General features: G+C 33.1%; 1 protein-coding gene, 1 long non-coding RNA gene and 1 pseudogene across 3 annotated transcripts in view; 2 read left to right on the top strand and 1 right to left on the bottom strand.

The window, feature by feature from the left end:
• Positions 1 to 15,428, top strand: part of LOC149490138 (uncharacterized) — a 45,897-nt gene that overhangs the window by 19,951 nt on the left and 10,518 nt on the right. The gene's annotated exons all lie outside the window — the stretch shown is intronic.
• Positions 4,971 to 11,463, bottom strand: LOC149490141 (uncharacterized). Its single transcript, XM_089701747.1, has 4 exons — positions 11,068 to 11,463; positions 7,844 to 7,943; positions 6,208 to 6,401; positions 4,971 to 5,296 (listed from the first exon to the last, which is right to left on the bottom strand). Exons 1-4 carry the CDS (start codon positions 11,193 to 11,195, stop codon positions 4,984 to 4,986), a joined length of 735 nt encoding a protein of 244 aa, XP_089557873.1. The 5' UTR covers positions 11,196 to 11,463; the 3' UTR covers positions 4,971 to 4,983.
• LOC149490142 (uncharacterized) lies at positions 11,838 to 14,864 on the top strand (annotated as a pseudogene). Its single transcript, XR_016316405.1, has 6 exons — positions 11,838 to 11,869; positions 11,971 to 12,183; positions 12,373 to 12,535; positions 12,711 to 12,953; positions 13,224 to 13,452; positions 13,699 to 14,864. The product of XR_016316405.1 is annotated as an uncharacterized LOC149490142 (transcript).

Consider the following 15,428-nt stretch of genomic DNA (forward strand, 5'->3'; position numbering starts at 1 on the left):
TTACTAAAATTTAACATCGAGTTACAAATCCATTGTAACGTTTATACAAGCGGAAATTAGTTCTACACGGGAGCTTTAAACTCGACGAAGTCTTATATAATTATTATATTGTTTTAGTCGATAATTGTGGGTATTTTCTTTAGAAAATGTTAGTTTAACTCATAATTTAGGGATTTGCGCCAGTTGCATTTATACGTAAGACTGATACAATATGACGTGGTGTTGCCATCGCCTAGCTGTCACTGGAATAAATAAGTGCGAAATTATTTTTTATTTATTGTTCATCTCTTTTTTCTTCATTCTATATAGGTCATGCTGATTCGACAATAAAATATAGCATGCGTATATATAATTTATTCTTATTCGCTCGACGTTAACACGTAACATTTTCATTACGATTTACGAATAACCCAAAGAGACGTCTTATTTATTTTAGTGATATCGATATCCACACTGTATTGTTTGTGCCATATTCGGTTATGGCCATTTTCGACCACCGTTTTAGACTTGAGATCGCCAACGAAACTAAGTTTCATTGCCCCCGATCTCTGTGTTTTGTTTGGAAGAAAAATAAAACCAAAATCGCGCCAAAAGCAACCACAGTGTTATTTCATTACCGATACGTTTGAAAATGCTTTTAAGATGCTGTCTTCCTATAGGAAATTATAGGTAATAAGCGGCTTCGTGTGTAATATTTTAGTATTAATTAGTATCCAATAAATATATATCTATTTGTCTATTTAATTTAGTGTTATGCTAATTTTTATTCGAAATTTTAAGCTATTAGCAATTGATTGAGGAAATTAAGTTTAATTGGAATCGTAAAACAGTGTAATGTCTAAGCTGGGATAAAAATTAGTGTCTAAAAAGTAATGACACGATATGGTTCAAATGCAAGCATTTTCAAAACCCGGGAATCAAAACGACTTGGACCATTTTTATATGAATTGAATGAATGCCACAGTCAAAACGATTTTTAATATATATATTTATTTTGTACAGAATTGTCGTATGATAGTTTTAGACCAATTTTGGAATGTTCCCATTTGTCGTATGATTATTTCAACTTGCTTCCGAGAGCAATAAATTTTTATACACGGTATGTATTGTATGCGGCAGACTTTGCTAGTACTATTTTAATTATAATGGATTTTGTAATGTTTTAATTGTAATTTACATAGTAATTATTGTGAGATTATTTGCAACGATGTCATATGTTTTGTAATTTATCACATTTTAAAGAGTACAAAATATTGGAATGTTATTAATAATGTTGTTCATTAATGGTAAGTTTTAGAATAGTTCGTTTTAAAGCTGTTTTTCTTATTTTAATTTCTCAATTTAATTATACAAGTTAATAATAATGTAAACTGTGACATGTAAATAAAAGTGATTTTGGTTTGAATTTCTGTGTTTGTATTTTTTATCCATCATCCCTATTCCTAATACACAAATACATAAAATACTGAAATGAGAATGCAAGCATATTAAAGCGATTGTTCATTAAAAGTTGTAGTATTTGTATTAGAACTACTAATGACCACCTTGATCACATTTTGAAAAATTATATTCTGCTGACACAAAACTAAATTCCATAGTGCGATGTGACTTGAGTCCCGCTAGGCATATCTCGCACCGGCGGCAATCTTGCCGTACCGAGCTTTCTGCCGGTGCGGGAACTTCTTAATTCCATCTTGCCACCACTAAAGAGACACAATCATTATATCATCAATATTCTATACTAATAAAGATGTAGTTTCTTGTTTGCGTGACCGCGCTAATCTCGGAATTACTGGTCCGATTTGAAAAATTATTTGAGTATTAGCCCATTTATCGAGACAATATGCATAAAAACAAAATGTCATTTCCCAAAAGTGTAACAAATATGAAATAACCTACTTACTAAAACATTAGTTCACTATAAATATTAGTCCCAATAATTAAGGTCCCAATCGATCATTTTATTCGTAATTCGCGAATGTACACTGTATCTCAAAATTGCAAAACGAATGACGATGAGTGTGTCGAGTAAGAGCAGTCTAGCGCATGCCCGCACATCAGCACGCGTACTCGCAAAGATTCGCGCGTCCGCGCGGGTAGCGGTAGGGTCCGCATGTATCGCGGGAATGCGCTGCGCTTCGCTATATCTGCGCCAGCCCTTAGTAATAAAGGTATCATTTATCTTTTACGGGAACTCATGCTGATGGAATTGCATTGTGAATATACTCGATGACCTTTTAATTATGTATTATGAGAGTGTACGAGCAAGCACGTACAAAGTGCAATAAGGCGCTTTGCTTGCATATTTCGTAACCCAAATTGTATCCAATATTTCACACTTTATCACTACATAGTATAAAACAAAGTCGCTTTCTCTGTCCCTATGTCCCTTTGTACTTTTATTTCTTATTGTATTAATAATTAATTATACACAAGTACGGGTTAGGCCCGTACATTCTGGTCCTTCGAGCCATACGAGCTTTTAAAGCGTCTGTTAAGCAATATGGCCCACGGGAAGTGTCTGGGAGTACTGACATAATGTTATTTATAACTGTATATTCTAAAACACATGTGAAAATCAGCCATGAGAAAATACGTGAACTAAGTAATGTTTTTAATTTTTATGTACCTTGATGTCTGGAAATTTAATATAAAAATTTTAATTTTTAATCATGGAGAATAAAATCAAATACAAGATAGTAACTAAAGGCACGATGTAATTTTTTTTTCGTAATTAACGACCTGTAAAAGTTATAGGACAACAGGCAGGCAGATTTATTATTGTTTATCAATAATATGGTTGAAAAATAAAACGACACAGTTATAGTTCATACTGTGATTTAATCACATTCGAATGAGATGATACATTTGAAGTCATGAGACTGTAGTTACAAAAAGTACAAAACACACCTACGTAGTTATACATACAGAGCGGGGTGGGTTCCTGATATGAAATACTCTGGGAAACTAACATAACAACTGGTAGACCATCACATTATGAAGTTTTTAAATTATAACGATTATACACCCAAATGTTAACGGAAACGATTACATACAATCACGAAAATGAATTTGTATTATAGGAACAGTACTGGTTCCTGTTAAAGTATTAACGATCTTATACCCAAAAGTTATAGAAAACATTTTCATAAAATTCAGAAATGTAATTAAATCAGTGTTATACAACTACCTATTTCAAATGAGTTATTGTTGAATGTATGGTTTACTTACGGACTGTTTCTTTTCTAGAGACTTCACTCTTTCAAGATCACTATTTGTTTGAGATTAATCCGAATATAGAAATAAATTAGTTATAAAATTTTTACAATTATTTAATGTGATGGCCTGTATCCAGTCGCACAGTTAGTAATTTTGCAATTTTTAATAAATATTGCCATTTAGTTCCAATGGATAGGTTATGACCTAAATAATTAAGGGTATTAAATATAAATGAAAATTCATCAGAAATATTATATGAATCTAAAGAATGACTTCGCAATGTTAAATTGATACCTTACTACTAAAATATACAGATTACAAATGCACATTATAACAGCTCATACTTCTATCTGAGGTTATGAGGTAATCTCTGTACATCAAGTACGAGACATTGGCATATTATACAAAAATAATTCAAATATCTATCACAATAATATATTTTCTATTGAATGTTGTTATATTAAATAAAAAAATTTTTAATTGATGAAAATACATTTTTTGACGTGACAACGTCTTATAATTCGATAGAGCCGGCTGCACGCATGAAAAAACATGACTCATGCGGCGTTACCTCGCTCTGAGGCGTTCCATGTAGGCTTGAAGTGCAAGCGAGAGCGCGGAACGAGCGACAAAGAAGCACAATCGTTGTCACGTTCAACTATCGTCAGTAAACCGACTTTACAGACAGCCAATTTTTGTGTATCATTTTTATATATCAACATTCAATAGAATTTACCAATATGGTACAATCAAAACAATATTTATTCCAAGTGAATAATGAACACAACGAAACAAACCAAACAAAAATAATTATTTTATTAACAGAATTGATTACAAATATTACATATTATTACATTACATTGGCGCTCTAATGTTACCTAAAGTATGAAGATTATATCGTAATTAATTGTATGTAAATAATAAAAATTGCAATCGAAAATACTACTTTTTTATTCATAATTAATTTCTGAAACAAATGTAGTACATATCCCCTTAAAAAAGTGGGAATATGTGCAATGTACGAAAAAAAACAACTGACGTTAGACTCAAGGTAAAAGCGCGCCAAAATTTCTCTACAATAAATGAAAAGGCGGGATGAATGGAGTTTTACGACTCCCTAACTAATAAATTTAATATAATGGCTATATTCCTTAGACCTACAGCTATATACAGCGCTCTTAATATATATTTACAATAAAGTTTGATGCTTTGGCTAAAAAAGGGCACTCGCGTCCATTTGCTACAACGTTATTAGGAACTAAACGTTCAAAATAGGGGTTGTGTAGGAGTTTCTCTACCCTTACTGGCTTTTGATTGTACATTTAAGCCAGAATTCATTTACCGTCCAACTTGTATGATGTCTAAGCTTGAAGCCGGGGCCAAATTTATAAGTATATAAATCATATCAATCAATCTGTTATATCACTCGTACGTTATAGTCTTGAAAATATATCGTATATTAAACATTTATAATTACCAATTTTACGAATGAAAAACGACGTCGAGTTACAAGAAAATTGGTTTTATATTTGTAATTCTGACAAAAAGTCGTATAAATCACTTAAAAACACACTAAACTTCAAGCACAACAAATTGGCTGATAAAACACCTACAACTCCTTTAAACCAGACCGATAGCGAATGCATCAACAGTTGGACCAGTTCACCAGACCAACCAGATGCCAGACCAACCAGATGCCAGACCGAAACGTGTGAGCGTACTGCACCAGGCCGAAGACAACACCAGTATCGTTCCCTGTATCTATTAGCTGGGGTTCGCTTTGTGGTTCTGAGTGTCTGGCGAGTCGGACTCGTTCATCGGTTGCGGTCTGGGGGAGACGGGTCGGAAGGTGCAATCTAGGGAGTCTGAGTCTGGCGTTCCGGGGGTGGTTGGTGTCCGTCTGTCTGTGCACATGCGTTTGGAGAGCGACATCTCTGTGTCATCACATCGCCGCTTGCCGACCAGAACGTTGGGTCGGCTGATCGGGCTAAAGCTTGATGCTCGCAGCGGGTTGGGGGAGAGACTCCGCCGCGTTGTGAATTTGCGTGGGGGGGATGGGGATACCACTGTCGCAAACCTGAAATTTTTCAATTAATTGTTATTGTAGTGAAATATTATATAATTAAGAATCGGACATAAATAAGAACGTTTTGCATAAATTAGTAACAAAAGATGGATATAAACTATATATCCCATAATATGATATAAATATTTGTATGCCTATTTGTTGGCGAATCGTGAAAGAAATTTTATAAAACCTTTTAAATTACTACAATTCTGCTAAATAAATTTTCATTTCATTTCCTATTGTGACAACATTTTCACTCAAGTCAAAATTTCAGAAACACAATTTAAGGTGTAATATTTTGAAGTGAAAATTCTTTATGTTGAGACTAAAATTTCAAGGTCGCGTCATGGCAATACCGTCACGTAATGGAGTAAGGCGACGATTTTAGCATCTTTGATTCTTAATAATAAATATATTTCAAGCCAATTTTCACACACGGCACGATCTGACCCCATACTAAGTTTTCGCTTGTGTTATGGAAACCAGATGGCTAATAAACATTTTATTTTATGATGGCTAATTAACAATTTTAAATAAATACTTATATAGATAATTAATTATCTTGCCAAAGAAGTGTCACTTCTGACACGTGTGCTCGGCACATACGCTCTTTTTACACGTTTTTTATTAGCTTCACCTGTATGTTTGTATGTATTGTTTGTAACCGACTTCTTTGGGCGCGATTTTGACCCACTTTAAACGGCCAGATTTCGTTCAAACTTTGTAGATTTATTGAGGGCCGATGACAATACACTAATTTGATACAATTATTCCATTTTTCAATTTGCATAGCTTTTTTAAACTATTATTTATTTTATTTAACAAAATAGTATGCAGAGCTGGTATCCTCTATCTCCATACATATTTTTAACTATTATTAGTGAAAAGAGGTGAGAGCAAGAAACTTATTACACACATACCTGGGCACCCTTGTGGGCGAGTTGGCCAAACCGGCCACGAGCGTGAGGTCCTCGCACGACTGGCCCATCGCCATGGCGCTGTGCACCTCGCGCTCGTGCGCCAGCTCGCGCGTGTTGCTCACGTCCGCGCACTCCTCCGCGCGCAGCTGGTTCACGCGCGGGGTCAGGCGGCGCCCGCACGCCGCTTGGAGCACCTGATCGATAATACGATACGTATAGAGTCTGGCCAGCCAAAGCTGAACCCAGTGTTTTTGTAGCACTCAAACTCAAACATTTATTTATTCAATTAGACTTCTTTTAGAAGCACTTTCGAATCGTCATTACATATTTTTAACATTTACCACCGATTCGGAAAGCAGTATCTATGCAGAAGAACCGGCAAGAAACTCCATAGTATAGAAAAGCGCCTTGTAACAGCTTATACAGAAGCGAAGCGGCTTGTAGGTGTTACAAGCCGCTTCGCTTATCGATAATACAATACGTATTATAGCAAAGCGCCTTGCAACACCTGATAGCTATGTGTTACAATAAGCGACGCGGGTTGTAACACTTGATCGATCATAATATAATATGCATAAAACAGAAAAGCGCCTTGTAACAGCTCATACATGATACAATAAGCGGCGCGGCCTGTAACACCTGATCGATAATACAATGCGTAGAAGAGCGCCTTGTAAAAGCTCATACAATAAGCGACGCTGCTTGTAACACCTAATAGATGTATAAGTGACGTAACACCGATAGATGTGTTACAATAAGTGACGTAAAACCCTATAGATGTGTTACAATAAGTAACGCGGCTTGTAACAGCTCATACAATAAGCTAATCGGCTTATTACATCGTATGGATATTGGATTGTTTACACACGACGGGGTTTGTAACAGCGATAAAATACAAAAAGTTTTTTACGCGATATAATTAGAAACGCGCCTAGTAACACCTTAAAAATATGTTAGCTATACAATATAGCTATAAGCTAAGCAGCTTGTAACACCATATCGCGATCGTGGTAATACAACAAGCGAGGTTTATGATACAACCTGCTTAATAGAAAAAAAAATGAGAGTCTTAGTTACATAAAGATTTTGTATTAATATCAGACCATGCGATATCAATGTTGATCTCTTTCCCCATTGTTGTAATTTAATTCATATCAATCTACAGTTTCAGTTTCACTATCATCGTGATTTTGCGTCACATTATAATAACGAATGATAAATCATCAAAATCGACGACCTAATTGACTAGGTATTGAATCATGCATACAAGCATGATATGCATTATGCATATTTTATTTTAGTGTAAAAAAAATATTAAAGATTGACTTTGATCATTAATAACAATTAGATAACACAATAAGAGACACAAAAATACAAAATTAACAAATGTACACTCCGAGTGGTGCATTGTAAAACCGATTTTAACTCATTGAAATAGAATTGAATAAATGTATCGACCTCCATTACATATAATAATGTTCTAAGGCTTGTTGTTTATTATTAACGTTTGTTTCCTTCAACTAAAATTTAGTCCAACATATTTGAGGGTAGTTTTAAATTTGTGTATATGGGATTGGGATTTGGGTATTTATTTATTTTAATGATCGAAGATAATAAGTGACTAAACAACACTTACAGGTATATTAATAGCGGCTGAGAGTGGACTGCAGCTGATGCTGTTACTTCGTGTCCGCGGCAGACTGCTGTTGGAGAACATGCCGAAGAAAGAAGTACTCCTAGAACAATAAATTACTTATTAATAAAATACACATATTGAATGATATCGATCCTTATTTTACGCCAAACCCACTATACTACTTGCCTACTTATCTGTCTAAAAAGTTGTAAAGTATATCCTACTGATATTATATCCTACTCCTACTAATCCTACTAATATTATAAATGCGAAAGTTTGTGAGGATGTGTATGTGTGTGTTTGTTACTCTTTCACGCAAATACTACTGAACCGATTACAATGAAATTTAGCACACATATATGATATAGAGGGTAACTTGGATTAACACAGGATAGGTTTTATCCCGGAAATCCCACGGGAACGGGAACTATGCGGATTTTTCTTTGAAAACGCGGGCGAAGCCGCGGGCGGAAAGTTCTAGATCGTATAAAATATTTTTATAAAACTACCTAGAAAGAGTCTGATGCCGGATCGTCTCTATAGAACAATTATTTATACTACGTGTCGTAAGTATTCAAAAACAAAACAGTTAATAAATTAACAGAATCGAAGTCTAGTTATTAATTTATGACAACTTTACGGCACTCCGTAACTTGGATTAACACAGGATTATAAAAAATACCACTGTATCGGCAATTTTTTTTTCTCTTTCTGTTCCGACATACGACGTCTTTTTTATCTCATATAAGCTAAACGTACCTATAAAGTTTAAATTCTAAATAGTTAATATCCGCCATGGCGACCCTAATTTCCCAGGTTAATAATGTAAAATGATTCATTCAGTAGATGGGCGGTCGACATAAGTCCAATAAGATAAATTAAGTCTATGAACAAAATAATTTATTTTCTAATGTTTTATAGCTATAGATGTCGCAGTCATCTACTGTTTGATGGAATGACTAGCACGTTCATTAAGAATGACAACATTTAATTGAATTACTAGGCCGAAAGTCGATTTAGCAAGTGTCACTCAACATCCAACTAGGTAGCAGATTGTAACATATTGTTGAATAACTAGCGCGAAACAACAGAAATTACTTTTTCCAAACGTCGAATGAGACGTGTAGCGACGCTTCGCGGGCCTATTTCTGAAACTTAAAAAATACAATGAACTCTTTTTTTTTTCAAGTGGGGAAATCGACTAAAACCCCAACGTATAGGTACCAACGCGCTGCTTAAGACGGGAATAAAATACAACGAACCTAACCTAACCCACCCCCTTATCCAAACCAAGAACTATGCTTTATGATATTCAGTCAAGATGTTAAACATTACATTCGAAAACTTGTAAGTTTTATTGACAAGTAACTGTTGTCATTCAATGAACACGCTAGTCATTTAATCAAATAGCAGATTCAAACAGGTGACTACTACATCTATCTAAACTACATTTTAAAAACATATTAGAAAAAAAAAGGCATTTTGTTAAAAGATTTATTTTTCTTATTGGACTTATGAACATTTTCAAGATTGAGGAAGGCAACACAGTGCTGCCAGACGATTACAATTAGCGCTGATAATTAAGTCACCTTATTATTACATAATTCTAATGGAATTCAGTATTTAATAAAAACAGGGATTATTATCACTTTTCATATGAAATTGTATAATCTAATGAATAAATCTGAAATCAATCACAAGAAAATACAATGGATGTTAAGATAAAATATACGAGCAAAAACATGTTGTTGTTTTAAAGTTTCCAAGAATAAAGGTCTGCGAAAAATCAGGATTTGCAAATCATAGAATATGGATAGTTTATAACTACAAATTATGGTGTACTAGCTTTCCACCCGCATTTTGAAAAAGCCCGCATAGTTCCCGTTCCCGTGGGATTTCCGGGATGAAACCTATCCATGTGTTAATCCAAGTAACTCTCTATATGTGTGCTAAATTTCATTGTAATCAGTTCAGTAGTATTTACATGAAAGAGTAACTTAAACACACACACATCCTCACAAACTTTCGCATTTGTAATATTAGTAGGATATTCCAGAATTACCCATACTACAGCTATTTAAAATCAAATGTTTTTTTTACGATATTACATAAGTTGTTTTCTTTCAAAATAATTACCTTAAGTTAAAACTAACATAAATTATGATAAGATAGTGTGAAATCAATCATCGTTAAACATAACAGTATTAAAAGTATTTAACTTTTATCCTCTTTGAATAATTAAACTGTGATAATATCTCTGCTATCTTTAAATATTAAAAATAACAATTGCACTTTTCTAAAGATATTAAAAATCATTAAATTTATTATATTTTCTATTGCGATTGTGTGAACTGAATGTCTCAAGTATTAATGGATTCTTTCAAAAGCGCTAATGCAAGTTTATTTAAATATTAATTTTAAAATAAAACAAATAGGTACCTAAGTAAATTTAAATCACTAAATATTTTAATAAGCTACAATCCACCACAAATCTCATCATATTATATTAATCCGTCAGTCCTCGGATCACAGACACAATAGAAAATCTATTGTGACTCGGCCCGATCGGGCCGCTCGGTGGTCAATGGGTTAAGCAGATAAACTCAGGCTTTGAATTACAATTATGTAGTTTAAAAAATAATAATAATCCACACATTGAAATATTGAGCAAAACTGAATTAAAACTAAAATAGAATTTAAATATCTTACAAAAATTTGTTTTAACAAATAACTCTACCAAATAAATAACGAAAGGACTTTTATAAAAAAATGTATAATAAAAATTGGTCAATATTAATAAACAAGGCATGCTTTTAATAATGATTGCATAGAATGTTTTGTATAAATCATCGCAGTGCTTAAAATAAAACATTAAAATAATTGAACTTGAGTGCATAGCAACAAATATAACTATTTTTGATTATTATAATATGCCATATGTGAGAGAAAAGAAAATATCTTCACATATCAACAATGTTTATCTTTCCACTGAACCACACAGAGAGCAGTTTGAATTGTGATTACTTATCACAAACATTTAAATATTTTTATCTAGCCTCACTTTACACAACTAACTAGATTTTTGCATGGGGCGTGCAGCATTTAATTACACGGCTAAATTCGTACATGTCACCTACTAGCACGCTTAGCAGGTGTCAAAAATAGGCAGGTACTAACTAACGAAAACATCTTAGATCGTGGGAGGCGTGTCGGTTACAAATTACCTGGGCGCAGTTGTCGTCGTAGGCGATGTAGCTGCCGTCGATGCAGTCTCATTGATTAGAGGCGCACTGCTACACCGTTTCAATATGTTAGGTGTATCCACATCCATTATCTTACAGCCAACATTCATTCACTGACGTATCGTGATTCGTGTTGTTATATCCTATATGCATGAATTGCCGACACTATTACCACTCTACTGTTTATGTAACACTGCTAGTGCACTAGGTATTGACTAAAATACAATATACTCTAATTCTACTGCGTAATACATGTTACTTTTGATGCTTAGACAAAAAGTTTAAACAAAATAAATTATACGCTACTTGGAAATCCACAAAGAGGCACGAAGCTGACCTGTCAAACCGCCGCAATTGCAAATGAAACGTTCTATTTTGTATCGGTCTATTTACAAAAAGCGTTCAAGATAAATACTTCAAAGTCAACACAAAAATGGTAATGTTGATAGTAAAAAAATGTATTAGAATAATCATAAATCAAATAAATAATCCTTAATTTAAAATTAATATGTAGGGGGTATTTTATAATATAATATTATTTAATAATTTATTCGTCAAAACTATTATTTATGTATATCTGTGGCTTTGTCAACTGTCAAGCTGTATGAAGCAATTTTGACATTTTATTTATCAAAATTGTAATGTAAATTGTAAACATTTAAAACGTAAATATAAAGTTATAAACAGTAATATTATAATATTGTAAATTCTTTAGCAAATCAGTGGACGAAGTGTATTTATTGTGTAATTGTGCAACCGTTATACACATGTATTTACGAAGAAGGTATAAACGAAGCTAGATATTCTTAATTAAATTAGGTCAATTATATCAAAAGTTTCACTAATTCCGACTTAAACTCTACTCTCTTCTATACAATATTTCAGTGTCTTTTGGAAATACCTTATAACGGTGTCGCTCGGAGCTGTTCTGTATAGTGAATGGCTTGTTTATAATATTCAGCCATTTTTCTGGAAAAGTATAGAATGCCAAGACGAGCAGTCGTGTATGAAAATATTATTTGTTGCGGACCCGCAAATACAAGGTGATGTGGGGGTTCCTCCACCATGAAGCCATCTGTACAACTGGGACAGCGATAGGTAAATAATAAATATTATATTTTTCATAAGTTGGTCAGGTCTCACTTTCTAATTATTTCTGGCACAGATAACATACAAAATATATATAACATATTCGTTAAATTAACTTAAATTGAAATTAACAGAGGTTATCTTTCCTATATTTTAATACAGATATAGTAATTATCTCATACATTTAACATCCCACAGATATTTAAAATCTACATATACTATAGTTGAAAAACACTTTAAGCCTGATGTAGTGGTGTTCTTAGGAGACCTTATGGACGAAGGTAGTATATCCACGAGGGCACAGTTTCGTAGTTATGTTAAAAGATTGGCAAATATATTTGAATCTCATAATCCTGTTGTGGTGAGTGGTTTTTAATTTATAGAATAATTTTAATACTGTTTTAATCATTAATTAAAAGTTAAGACACTAAAGCACAGACTATATTTTCATTACCAAGGACAATAGCTAATCTAAATTTTAATAAAGTAGAATAGATGATCTTATCCCTAAAATAAAATGCAATACGAAATTTCAGAAAATATGGATACCAGGTGACAACGATATTGGTGGTGAAAATGAACCAATCAAACGTAACAAACTGATTGAGTTCAACACAGCGTTTTCGCAGCCCTCCGTGGTAGCATACCATAATGTCTCGTTCTACAAGGTCAGCACCATTACATACGCTGTCCCACAACCTTTAGATGAAGGTGATCTGAACTATAAGATTGCGATATCACACTTCCCAGTGCTGCATAGGCATGTTTATGCTAAACAGGTAAGTGTAAATTTAAAAAAAACTGAGCTCATAGGTTGGGTATCAGAAAAGTGTTATAAAGGTTGTAGCCAAATAAAAATATTAATTTTCATGTGCACAGGGACATTTTTAAAATAAATGTTTTCACTATTAATATAATATTTTTTCTTTTTTTTGTATCAGTATGTGCGAGTCGAGCTTGATCAATTACATTTGCAGAGGCCTCACTAATGTACGCTTTCCAAAAAAAAATATAAAGATTAATTTTAAAACTTAATTCTTTTATTATAGGTCATAAATTCAATACACCCAGACATATTCTTCTGTGCTCACGAACACAAATCAAAGTATGTGAAGCAAACACGTGACTTTGGGTACAAAGAGATGTATCTACTGCAATACAATGATCCTGTTTTGACAATATCGTTAGAGGATAATGTGGAATTGTATGAGATTTATGTACCAACATGTTCATACAGAATGGGGACCAGCGAAATTGGTTTTGGAGCCGCTATATTGGGTATGTATCTTTTATATATTTTTCATTTACCTTGGGCTAAAAAGAGATACACATTAAAAGAAACAAAAAACGTATACAATAAAGTTCACAAATGCGACCAACAATATTATCCACATATAAAAAGTTAAATTTTACAACTATCGACCCGAAAGAAATAAAGTCCAAGCAAGCAGTAGAGTTTTCGATTTAGTTCATATTATTTAAAAAGTAATGAATAGAAAATTTCAACTGCAACATTATTTTCAGAAAAAAGCCATCAGCGCCTGAAGTACACTGTGTTTTGGTCCCCGGGGAGATTTCGGTGTTTACTTATTTATTTACCAATTGTTATTATTTTAATTATTTACACATTCTATGCCTGCTTTTTGAGGGTATTATCAAAATTCTCGCGAGTTGTAAAGACTGACGATATGCATCATTTATTACAACGAATGTAGGGTAATTTTTTATATTATTTGTGATGTAGTTACTTAACTATAAACTTATTGCGTTTTTTTGGCAATATCAGTAAAATATATTTAAAATATTTCAGTGGTTATCGCTATTTTATCATTATCTGTACGATACAATATAATTTGTTAAAAACGACGCAAATTTTTTATTAATACAGATTAATAATTATGAGCATGCTATATTATACGTTATTAGGTACTTACTACATAGTTAACGTTATTACTTATTATTTGTTATTAATTTTAACAAATGTTACTCTCACCAATGCTATAATCACATTGTTTTATTTCATAATAATAATTATGCAATTATATTATTTAAACGATAATATAACAATACATACTTTAATTATAAATAAGTACTTACTTACCAAAAAATTGTACACTGTACTTTGACTGAGATAAAGAAACATTCCCATTTATTTAGAAATTCTTTAAAGATTTAGATTATATAGACTCTCACAATCACATATGAAAAAGTTCGTATTTAAATACCGGAGCGGCAGTTTCTTTTCATACAAATAAAATGTTAATTCAAACTAAAGCCGTATTTCCTGGCACTAATGTTCAAAGTCCATTGTATGAAAACTTATAAACTCTGCCTTACAGAAGCAAAACTCTGCTTACCTGTAGGCAGAGTTTTGCTTTGGACAATATTTGGACGTGATTGTGAGTGTAGTTTAGTACGTAGTAGTTGTAGGTACGTCAAAGGTTAATCCATACTAATATTATATATGCGAAAGTAACTCTGTCTGTCTGTTACTCAATCACGCCTAAACTACTGAACCAATTTTCGTGAAATTTGGTATGGAAATATTTTGATACACGAGAAAGGACATAGGCTACTTTTTATCCCGGGAAATGACGCAATCCCGGAAATCCCACGGGAACGGGAACTATGCGGGTTTTTCTTTGACTGCGCGGGCGAAGCCGCGGGCGGAAACCTAGTAAAGTATATACAGGGTGTCCCAAAAAGTAGTGATGAACGGAAGTTGGGAGGTAGAGGACCTAGAGGGCTATCCGAATCACCCCCATGTATGTTATGCGATTTTTCGTATTTTCGGAGTTATGACGTTTTTTTTTCAATTTTTCTGCTATCGCCGAGTACGATGATATTTTCACTCATGGTGACGTGAATTATTGCGCTAGATGCTTGATTTTTTTTGTGTGCTAAGCTGAAAGATAGGTCAATTCAGTATGGTAACATTTATTATCGTTAGATCTTCGAATGGAATAAAAAAAAAGAGTTAAATGCCAAGAAAGATAAAATTATCCAGTATGTTCAAAACTTCAAGGGCCCCTAAAAAAATAAAATCACATAAAAAAAGTTTTCCATTTGGCTTTTAAAAACTTGCTCTATCTATCAGGTAGCTACCCTAAAAATTTAATTTTATTATTCAGAAGGCTTCAATCGAAAAATTGAAATCTAATGTGGTAAGTGCAAAAATTTTATTAATATGATGATCATTAAAACCAATAAATAGGTGTTTAATTACCAGAAATTTTTAAAATAACCCCTCTGTT

This window comes from Colias philodice, chromosome 2, assembly GCF_061535455.1.
Source record: "Colias philodice isolate Cphi_HAF_F1 chromosome 2, ilColPhil1 Martin Lab GWU primary, whole genome shotgun sequence".
Lineage (NCBI taxonomy): Eukaryota > Metazoa > Arthropoda > Insecta > Lepidoptera > Pieridae > Colias > Colias philodice.